This window comes from Carassius carassius, chromosome 18, assembly GCF_963082965.1.
Source record: "Carassius carassius chromosome 18, fCarCar2.1, whole genome shotgun sequence".
NCBI classification, from domain to species: Eukaryota; Metazoa; Chordata; class Actinopteri; order Cypriniformes; family Cyprinidae; genus Carassius; species Carassius carassius.
Window position 1 is genome coordinate 19,282,357 of NC_081772.1, and position 11,551 is coordinate 19,293,907.

At 36.2% G+C, this 11,551-nt stretch overlaps 2 protein-coding genes across 2 annotated transcripts in view; one reads left to right on the forward strand and one right to left on the reverse strand.

Annotated features, from left to right (window-relative positions):
- usp24 (ubiquitin specific peptidase 24) overlaps positions 1 to 6,782 on the reverse strand; it is a 62,014-nt gene extending 55,232 nt beyond the window's left edge. The window contains exon 1 of the mRNA XM_059498930.1: positions 6,295 to 6,782. Within this exon, the coding sequence (XP_059354913.1) occupies positions 6,295 to 6,576 (282 nt within the window). The 5' untranslated portion in view covers positions 6,577 to 6,782. The remainder of the gene's footprint in view (positions 1 to 6,294) is intronic.
- A 781-nt stretch (positions 6,783 to 7,563) lies between these two features.
- Positions 7,564 to 9,964, forward strand: LOC132092625 (biogenesis of lysosome-related organelles complex-1 subunit 2-like). The gene is made up of 5 exons (XM_059498931.1): positions 7,564 to 7,771; positions 8,120 to 8,236; positions 8,329 to 8,448; positions 8,655 to 8,759; positions 9,558 to 9,964. The coding sequence occupies exons 1-5, from the start codon at positions 7,612 to 7,614 to the stop codon at positions 9,587 to 9,589; spliced, it is 534 nt and encodes a 177-aa protein (XP_059354914.1). The 5' UTR covers positions 7,564 to 7,611; the 3' UTR covers positions 9,590 to 9,964.
- The last annotated feature ends 1,587 nt before the right edge of the window (positions 9,965 to 11,551 follow it).

Consider the following 11,551-nt stretch of genomic DNA (forward strand, 5'->3'; position numbering starts at 1 on the left):
AGTTTTTAAGACCAAGTAAAGATAACTGAGTCAATATGGTCTCTAAATGTAAATGTATTTTATTAGCAAAGTTTCAGCATCTGAAAACACAACTTCCAAAAGATCGCCATTACTTTTTAATTCCAATTACTATAGGTCATTATTTTAAGATATGGGCACTTTTAATCTTTTTATTAGCAAGGCGGAAATAGGAGAAAAAAATAAAACCTTATGTTTGTTCCCATTCTCTAGAATATGAAAATAACTTTTTCTGTACCTTCTGATCACACCGCAAAAAAAAAAAAGAAAAAAAGAGCGTTTGATTAAAACTAAAACAAATATGGGTATATAAATAACACTTTACAATAAGGTTCAATTAATTTTAGTTCATGTATTAACTAAAATGAATTATCAATGAACAATACATGTATTACAGTTTTTTTTTCATCTTTGTTAATGCTAATGAAAATATAGTCGTTCACTGTTAGTTCATGTTAATTCATAGTTCATTAACTAATGTTAACAAGCACAACTTTTGATTTGAATAATGCATTAGTAACGAACTAAGATTAATAAATGCTGTATTGTTCATTCTTATTTCATGTTAACTAAAGTAGTTAACTGAGTCATTCCACGAAACCGGTACAATTTGAGTCCCTCTGACCTTTTTAGGTGTATTTTATCTATCGGGTCACCAAAATCTATTTTAAAAATCTTTTTGTATTAATTGAAATGTTTCCTTTAATAAGGTTTAAAAACATGACATACATTTTATCTATAGATGAAATTTTTCTTTGTTTTTTAAATAAATTAACAAAGATTTCAAACAAACTTCTTTCACATTGTCATTATGGGGTATTGTTTTTAGAATTCTGTAGAAAATCATTTAATCCATTTTGGAACAAGGTTGTAACAACAAAATGTGGTAAAAATGAAACACTGTGAATGATTTCTGGATGCATTGTACAGGGGTGTTGAATGTTGGTGGCAAACCATGTGCTTCTCCATGTGGAGATCTTGAAAGAGGTGTGGGCCAGATATTGAATGCCACACAAGTTTTATTTTGATGACCTATTCGGTCAGTTTATAATCTTCTAATGTATACTATGTTATTGTTGTTTTTCCTGCAGTGAGGTTAATAAAACTCAGTTCAATTGCAATTTATATATGTCGTCTTCCTTAGTCAAACAATAAAATACAGTGTTTATAGAAAATCTTATGGTAAGTTTTTGTAAAAAAAAACATCTATTTATATGTCAAGCTGTATTTGTCTCTTCAACCCTGTTACCCTAGTCTCAACAATGTCACACCTAAATTTGTAAGTTTATGAAAAAGTAATTTACTGTTTGTTGAACTCAGTCTGAAATGTTCAGAGCAATCACAAGAATACTGATTTTAGTTCAAATTCTGAAGTTAGCCCACTTCTTTGTTCAAAAATTATGAGGTTGCCATCACAAAAAATGTGATTTCAGGCTTTTGTATAGCAAAAGTGTGAGATTTTATGTAACTTTTACATTTGCAAATACTGAAATAGTGTGAAGGACATCTGATTAATAGGAAAATGTTGATTTCATTAAAAGTACATTTTATTATCATATTCAGAGAGTAGGGATGCACTGATTCTGGTGTGTAAAGACACAGAAAACGCGAAGCAACCGCCACGCAACTGACACTCAGCAGAAACGCCACGTTCACGCCACGCAGCCAGTGTGTCACCGGCCTTAGAATCAGCTGCAGGGCGGGATTTGCGCTGAACTCGGAGACTTCCGCCACTTAATATGTTTGTTTGGAAACACAAAAATGTATATGTTCCACAAACAATGTGTTTCATTCATCCAATTAAAACATTTTAGGGTAATGATTCACATCTATATTTTTTTACTTGAGACAATTTTTTTTTTTAATAGGATGAATGAAACACTTTGCATCTTTGTTTTATTCACACCAACATTATTTGATTTTAACATTTTGGAATAATGTATTTATATAGCATACTTTTATTTGGTCTCACCTGATATCTGTGCCATCTATGTTTGTATTGAATGTAGGCTACTTACTGTGCAGTTACTGCTGTTAATTTCAGATGCTTAGGGTTATTGTTTTCAATAGCCAAAAGCCAGTTTGGCCAATTAAATACCAAATAAACATCTTTTTTATGCACACGTTCCTTCTTTCTTATTTGTTGCTTAAAGATTTAAAAAAAATCGGAAATCGGTATCGTAGTCGGCCAGTTTGCTTGTAAAAAAATCGGTATCAGTATCGGCCATGAAAAATCATGATCGTGCATCCCTATCAGAGAGCTCCTATAGTGTCCATAACGGGGTTGAAGACTTATAGTGCCCATATCTTAAAATAATGACCAATAATAATAGGGATTCAATGCCTGAGGTGGGAAAAATATGTTTTTCAGGAAGTTAAGTATGTTATTAATGCTGTGGGGATTTCTGAAAAGTAATATTTTTTGGTAAAAAATCTAAACATTTACCGGTTTTACCGTACCGGTTTCGTGGAATGATTCAACTAAGTAAAGATAATTGAGGGAAGTCGTGGCCTAGTGGTTAGAGAGTTTGATTCCTAACCCTAGGGTTGTGGGTTTTGAATCTCTGGCCGGCAATACCACGACTCAGGTGCCCTTGAGCAGGGCATTGAACCCCCAACTGCTCCCCGGGCGCCGCTGCATAAATGGCTGCCCACTGCTCCGGGTGTGTGTTCACAGTGTGTGTGTTCACTGCTGTGTGTGTGCACTTTGGATGGGTTAAATGCAGAGCACAAATTCTGAGAATGGGTCACCATACTTGGCTGAATGTCACGTCACTTTTTTTTTTATGTTAACTAACAAACCTTACTGTAAAGTGTTACCCAAATATGTATGCCAATGGGCTCAGAAAAATCTGCTTATTTCATAGGGAAAACGAGTTTTCATCAATTTAATATTTGCTCGTTTTAAACATAAATGTTGTTAAATTCATGGTTCATAGACATTTTTACCAATACATTTTTGCTTTATATGTGCGCACAGAAAACCATTGTGGAGCGCGCAACTACCAAATGGTTTAAAAAAACTTAAAAAGATGAACAAATGATACAGGCAAGTGACAATTCTATCAACTGTCTAGAAACGTGAGCGAAAATCTCGTATCGCGACGTGCAGCGGCTCTTGTGAAAATGCGCTGATATGAAGCCGTTTTGTGAGTGATAAGAGTCATGCTGTTTCTATATGACTAATTCGATCTGATATTCTATGTGTTTATTTACATCTAACCTACATGCTACATAAAAAAAAACGTTTGTGGGAATTTCCCGCATTATAAACTCGAAACCTGTGGGAATGAGTGAAACTCACACCGAAATTCAGGACCTGAATAAAAAATATATTTTATTGCACAGAGATTCGTGAAATAAACTTCCATGACTTTTCCAAAAACATATACATTTTTCAAAACCGTTTCCAGGCCTGGAAATTGCCATTTTGAAAATCCATGACTTTTCCATGTTTTTCACGACCGTATACGAACCCTGTTTAATATTTGTCAGAAAACGCCAAAAAAATCTCAATTTAAAGATATTTAGTGTAACACTAATGAGCTGATGGTATTTCAGCCATCTGTTCCATATTAATGAATCCTGGCTCTCTAACACATTCTGCACTCAAAAGACCAGAATGTGAGTAAACAAGGACCTTCGTTTTACAACATCTTCCAACATAATTCACCATTTGGGGTGCCGCGATGTCGGCAACATCCTGGCGTGGGTGACAGTTATTACACCTATTGAGACTGTCCAGGGATACCAGCGCGAGCCTCAAAGAAGAAACAAAACACCCACATTCCTAAACACACACACAAACCTTTCTTTACGCTCTTTATGTAAGTACTTAATAATATGTATTTTGAATAGGTTTGCGTGTTGCATAAAATGGTTAATCCTGTTATGCGAGGATTATAAATTGCTGACTTGTAAATTGGAAATGTTTCTCCTAATTTTAATGTTCTCAAATAGAATCATGAGTTGTAACCCTAACCCCCTGACCAGGTCGTAAAACTTTATGACCTAACTGACAGAACAGCAAAGCCAGATCACTGGTACATTTTTAAAACGTATTTCTAAACATATTGACTGTGTTGCCTTTGGAGGCATTGGAGTATAATGTTTATCGTGTGTTAATCAAACTTTAAATGCGTGTAATTCTGCATATGAATGTAACGTCGTGTTTCTTTCAGTTATATATGTTATTTTTTGGTATCTGTTTAATCGTCATGCTTTGACAGACTCACTTATATAAAGGAAATTAATGAAAAATGTATTAATCTGGGATTACGAACTTGCTAGAATATCACTGCTGAAATCTGATATGCCATAACTTATTAGAGTGGGTGGTTCCCCAGAGACAAAGGAACGTTTTTCCCGCTTCAGATCGCGGACGTTCATTGGTTGTTCACGCAAACAGAGGCGTGAAACAGTCAAGCCATAAGAACTGAAACCAGGAAGTTCCTCCCTGTTCTTGCTCTTCTTCGCTCTCTTGTCCCTGTCTGGTCTCTCTCAGCACGGCGGCTGAGAGAACAGCCGTTCTCATGGCTCCTTCGGGAGCTTTCATCTCCGTTGTTTTCATTTCTTTTACTTACTAAGTTCCTCTCTACACGAGGAAGACGAATTCTGAATCATTACGTTTGTTGGACCTTTCAAATATCGCGCGATTCCGCAGCAGCCCCGGAAGACACGAAAGAACACGCCTAGCTACAAAGGACCACGCACACACGCACGCTGGTCTGGCGAGTCACAAAGAGACCACATACAAGTATCATTCTCTATGGAGATTTAAATGCTGCTTAAAGTTTGTCTATTACCTTTTCAAGGTGATTTGATTCGTTGTTGTCTTTCAAGGGTTACTGTCTGTGAGTTTGCATAACGGAGCGCGTAATTCTGTGATCGCGCCTAATTCTCTCACCTCTCTCTCTCATTTGGATTCCGTTATGTCTTGTACAAAGTTACTGTCTGTATTGTCGTATGCGTATTTACTCTGTGTGATTTGTAGTTTGATATATTATTAGTTCAATTATTAAAAACCAATATATATTCATGATTGCCTCTGTCTAAAACGCTCACATCACGAGTCAATGAAATGTCTGATCTTTAGCTACAAGCTCTTTACTTTTTAGTAACCGAAATTTCATAATGATAGGATAATGTTTTCATGGCCAGAGAATATTTTTCCTTGAATTATAAGAAGTGATAACTTTATTGAAAGTTGATAAGTTAATCTTACGGCCGTTTGCTGGGCAAACCACTGTTTGATTTGCGGTAATTTACAGTAAGAGATATCACTATAATTGATATGAAGAATGGAATATTGACATATTAATGAGTAAATTACAGTGCCTTGTAATGAGTTATTGATATATACAATTGACCTATTTTTCATCTTCAATAATTTTAATGTAACTGTCATATGAGATATATATATTAATCATATTCCTGATTAATTATTAAAATTCCCTATATATCATTTGAGTTAATTATAATGTACAACCCAGTGCGGCTACATTAGATATTTGTATTAGGAAAAACATACTGAGGGTAAATATTTATTATTTGCAGAACATGCAACATTTAATGGTAGCATTTTAAAAATTCCTGGATCAATTCAAGACCTTTGAGGAAGGATGAATCAAGACCCGCAAAAACCTCACATCCAGATCCAGACAAATAATAATTCAAAAGCTGTGGGAATGCAGACTCCAAATACACAAAAGTGAATTCTTATTCAGCTTCTCATCAGTCTGACTGGTCAATATTGGCTTCACTGCAGAAGTAACATAACAAATGACATGCTGGAGTCTAATGACACTTAATGGTCCAACAACCTTACATATAAATCATCAGCCACACGTTTCCTTCTATTACTCAACAGTAAGACATCAGTTTATATTTGATCAGGAGGTAAAACACTCCATTGGCTGAATGCTTCCCTTTCAACGCGCAAAATAATAACATAGTAACGTTATAATCTAACAAAGTCACGCTTTTAAATGCAATCTACACCCATCCCCCAAGATCCTACAACTTCTGCTGCCATGTGAATGAATGCCTCTCTGCTGAATTTGTTCGTAACCTGCTAATGCTTGCATAAAGAATGCAACGATAAGAGAAAATATCTTGACATCCTTGTCAGTTGTTGCATGCACAACAGGTAATGCGTGTTTATGCAGGGGCGATAAAGGCGTGCGCGCGCCTTTCCCTCCGGTTTTTGACAGCCCCGGTGTTCCGCCTCAAGCAACCGAACGAATGATCACAGATGCATACTTTTAATAATCATACCTCACTTTCAACGACATCGTGATACGCAGGCGGAGGATCGAACCCTCCGGTGCCCGTGCGCCCGCTGTTCTCGCCGTCTCCGCTGAGGCCGGAGCCCGGGGAAGGGCCGCTTTCCATCGGCTCGTAGCCGTATCCGAGTCCCGGGCTTTCGTTGGTGAGCAGCGCGACAGCCTCGTTGATGTCGTTTTTGGCCAGGCGCAGGGCTTTCCGGATGGCCACCGGGTCTGGGAAGCCCATGCATAACAGCGTGGTCATGTGCTGTTCCTCCTCGGTCTCCATCATGGAAGTGTGTCGATGATCCGGGCTTCAGTAAGGGGGCACATAGCACAGGCATCCGGCTGTGCACGCCGCCATGTTTACAGTCGGAGGTGCTGCTGGTATCCTGTCACGATGGATTCCCGTCACGGGCAGCGGGCTGAGAGAGGGCCACGCCAGGCCTGTGAAGCACGCGACTCCAATGCCTCGCTAGGTGGGTGTAGACGGAAATACTTTTCAAAATAAAGGTAAAATAACTCAATATTGTGTGGGTTTGAATTGTAGTGAATTTAATGTAATGTGAAATTAATTATCTCGACTGTACAATATATAGTCTGTCACCATTATAAAATATATAAAAATTATAAAATAAAAGTGCTGTCATGATTAATTGCATCCAAAATAAATTTTTAGTTTACATAATACTGTGTATATTTATTATGTATAAATACACGAACACACACACACACACATATTATGTAAACAAACAAAAAAAGTTTTTTTTTGATAGAATTATATATATCACCAAATTTAGAATCCACACAAAAAGACAAAAGCGCATAATTCCGAGTACTAATCTAATTTCGAATGAATCATTATTTTGAAATGCACTCGGCAGAAAATACATATCACAGAAGCTCATTGTTCTTTGCTTCACTCTTTTTAAATTGGCAGAGTTTTCACGCAGCCCCACCCATATCTGCATATCAAACATGTGTTTTTGACCTATAATTAATTAATGATACACCTTTATGTTTCACATTCTGTATTTAGGAACTGTATCTGATATGCATGTCATAAATAAAATTACATACAAAAGAAGTAAGAGTAACAAATTTGGTTACTTTTTAATTGTTTTCACATGTTCTCGTAAACGCTTCATAAATAAGTCGTCTTATATTAGCTTCGCTTCACCAGATTAAAAAAAAACTATTCCGTTTAATTTCACTGCATAAGAAAAAAAGCTGTTGCTGTTTTCATACTTTATACAGTCTATGGAAAAAAACGGAAACGAGGAGTCACGTGAAACTGGTTCTGGTCATGTGATCATGTAAGCTGAAGATGGCAGCTACGGGGGAGGAGGCCGCAGTGATGGACAACATCTGCACAACACCCGCTCCTCCGACCGACCTCAAGCTCACAGCCGAGCCCGAGCACCGGAGACACGAGCCCGCAAACGATGCGACAGAGAACCCAAAAGCCAAAAGACCCAGTAATAACAGTAAGCAGCTTTTGTAAATAAACCAGCCTGTGTGCAAGTCACTGCAACTTCATCTGTAGTAGAGATTCTCTCAGCTTTCCAGTGCAGCTGTTGCAATGTCAGGTTGTGTTTGTCGCTTATTTTTGAGCTAATGCAACCGGTTTTGGGTGTTTGACTTGTTCTGTTTCCAAAGAGAATGATGCTTTTGTCTACATTTGTTTCTAGACTGTGTGTCTGTCTTAAAACCCAGTTAACTGTCTACCTAGATTGCACTCTGGGCATCAAATACATTTAGAGCTTAAAAATTCTGCCTAGGTAGGCAGCTCGCTAGTTTTTTTGTTTTGTAAAAGTGTCTGCTGTCTGTAACAGATGACGGAGGAGTGGAGACGGCAGAGGAGGCCACTGAACCCGCTCAACCTGATATCAATGAGCTCTGCAGAGACATGTTTGACAAAATGGCAGTTTTCTTACAGGGAGAGCTCACCGGTAATGATAATAGAAGAACCATGAATATATGTCTCTCTCTCTCTTTCAATTTATATGCAACTTTGTGTGTAATATTTTTTCCGTTTACTCAGCAACCTGTGAGGACTACAAGCTTCTAGAGAGCATGAACAAACTCACCAGTCTGAAGTACATGGAAATGAAGGACATATCCATCAACATCAGCCGCAATCTACAAGATCTCAATCAGAAATGTGAGAAACATGGCAGTAATATATAAAATCAACCAGTGTATGTTGTTAAAATGACATTAAGCTTTTTTCTTCAGCCAGATTGTCTTATCACAGTGTTCAAAGTACACTTGTGTTTATTAACATTACTGTTATCATTGCATATGCATATTATTTTTGTGACTTGCATATACGGATTGCTTTAATTATGTGCTATTTTTTTGCTCTAGATGCCAGTTTGCAGCCTTATCTGGATCAGATTAACCAGATCGAAGAGCAGGTTACGGCTTTGGAACAGGCTGCTTATAAACTAGACACATATTCTAAGAAACTAGGTGAGTTCAAAGAACTCTGTGAAAAATACTGGGAGCTATTTTTACTGTTTTATTATTTGCTTTTAGATGTTTTATATTTACTTTGATTGAAATTGATGAAGGACACCATTAGGTTTGCCTGGACTATGAATTATTTTGATTGAACCTACCGTAAACCCACTGTACAGAAAACAAAAGGCGAGTTGATTATGACAATAGTGTGTAACAGTGATGGTGTATTTTTGTAGGCCAACGCAATGTTTGCATCATCCTGATTCCTTTGACAAAAACCCAGAAAGATTTTTCCACTGGTGTTTGGATTATTGCAGACAATATGCAACTACTTTAATTATCATTTTACTTTTGCAGTTTAATTGAAATCAAATAATTTCTGATTTACAAATCTTAATTGCGAAGAACTTCCTGTATTTTTTTTAATAATTATAAATATATTGACCGGCATTCAGAACCAGCTTATGATATTTCAAGTTTTGGGCTTATAATTTAATGAAATCATTTGTTTGTTTATATGTAGAGCTTTAGACATTTATAGCAATACTCATATTATGTGTAAGATATCAAGAAATGCATAGACTGGACCTCTTGAAAATGAAATACGCTCGAATCAATCACTGAACAGTTGATTAAATTGACGTTAGGTGGCGCTATTAGAGCAAAATTGATGCTAGCGTTCCTCTTTTGTTATAACGGTGAGCTCATTTTTTTTAGATTAATATAACATGCAAATGTGTAACTAAATCACTCAGTTATTTTGTATTTCACTTGTGCAATTACTTCTGTTTGTGTGTTTACTCTCAGAGGCCAAGTTTAAGAAACTGGAGAAACGGTGAAAGTGACCAGGAACTCCTTCAAAGTAGTCATCGTCAAAATATATCTGGAAATCTCAGAGTTTGTGTTTGTTGTATGCACCAAACAATCTTCAGACCGATATCACACACACTATGGCAGTATCATAGTCTCTCTAGGTTATGGATTGTGCCTTAAGTAACCTAAGGTAGATAATAATGAATGCTCAATTATTGACCCCTACACGCTGCACAGGGCAGGAGCGTGTCATGCTTGCAGACCAACTCCTGAATTCAAAATACACATTTAAGATTCAAAAAGGCATGAATATAGATAAAGCTGTACACTGTATTTAAAATGGCTTGTTACAGTATATGTTGTTAAAGATGATTTACCCACTATTTTGTATGTTTTTGCAGTCAAAATCTTAACCAAAATATAAAAAATAAAAATGGAGAAAAAAAGTGTGAAGTGAATGTTATTGAGTCAAAAACGAAAAAGTGTTTAAGCATAAAAAAGTGAAATACTGCTTTAAACTGTTGTAGCCCCCCCCCCCCCCCCCCAAAAAAATGTAAAAAGTTTTCTGTTTTATTTAATTGCAATTTTGTTTTTCTGAGCAAAAAAATAAATATCATACATTTTCCCATGATTTATGGAAGACACCCAGTAAAATGTCATTCAGTGTAACAATCTTGTCGGACATCTTAATGTCTTTGACCCTATTACATATTTTAGTATAGTGCAGTTAACAAACATTTCTCACATTTTCTTCCTTAACATTTTATACTGCTGCTTTTGTGCAATTATGATGAATTGCAGCTGCTGTTAAATGTTACTGATATGTTACTGGTATGGTCATGCAAAAGTAAGATTTATATATATGTGTGTGTGTGTTTATTTTTACAATATCTATGAAATACTGTTTCATACCTCTCTTCACGTCCACCAGAGGGCAGACGAAGCCCAAACATGTTCTGACTCGACCTTTAACCTGAATTTGACTATAAGCCACAGTGATAGATCAGAGCCATGTATGGTGAGGCGCTCATCCATAGTGGCCAATGTATCATATGTTCAGGCTCCAAAGTCAGTATACCGAAATAATCAGCACGGGGCTGTTTCATGCACTTTAAAGACAGTATGATGGTCCGTAACCATTACTGTACTGACTTACATCTAATAACTGAAATACTGTCCTATAGTGTCATATTCAATATGAAACATGTAACCGCATGCAATTTGATATCAGTTAATTGACGTATTTGTAATTTTCATAATCTGAAATCGTCTAAAAGAACAAACCAAATGTATGTCTCTTTCTGGCTTTAATTCTGACCACACACATACACTTGCTGTTTATACATCACGATGATATTCACACTCTCCCTCGATATATTTGCTCTTTAAACCTAAACACGCTTGACACATAAACACAACACTGAGCCAGTATAAAGTATTAAAGTCTCTACTCCCTGATAGCAGGTTTTCTTTATCTTTTAAAGAATGATAAGCTATCCTTCACGTTACTGTTATGCAACTAACAGAAGTACTTTTTTTTTTATTATGCACTTGTTTGGTGCTAGGCCTGATGTTTCCTTGGCCAAGTCTTTTCTTTTTCCACAAACTGTTAGTGCTTTGTCTTTTTAACCTCTGAAACTGGTTTAAATCTGTCAAAGAACTACTGTTTCTTCTATAGCAGGTGGTTACCCTATGATAGCTGTAGTTCTGTAGTTTCCACTACGGAAAAGAAGAAAAACAATTCTCACAATTCAGACTTTTTTTCTGAGAACTAAGAGTCTGCATTTGTGGCTTTTTTCCTCTGAATTGTGAGATATCAGTTCTGAGGGAAAAGATAGAATTCTGAGATAATTATTTAATTATAATTGTGGAAACATTTATTATAATGGAATATTAATATATTAATTCCATATAAATTATAGAATATTTCTTATATTTCTTATAGATTATAAAAGTATGTATCGAAGTATAAAGACATGATTTTTTTT

Coding starts and splice junctions, on each gene's coding strand:
- LOC132092625 (XM_059498931.1), top strand. CDS start 7,612: ATGGCAGCTACGGGGGAGGAGGCCGCAGTGATGGACAACATCTGCACA. Junction 7,772..8,119: donor CAAAAGACCCAGTAATAACA/GTAAGCAGCTTT, acceptor TGTCTGTAACAG/ATGACGGAGGAGTGGAGACG. Junction 8,449..8,654: donor ACAAGATCTCAATCAGAAAT/GTGAGAAACATG, acceptor TTTTTGCTCTAG/ATGCCAGTTTGCAGCCTTAT.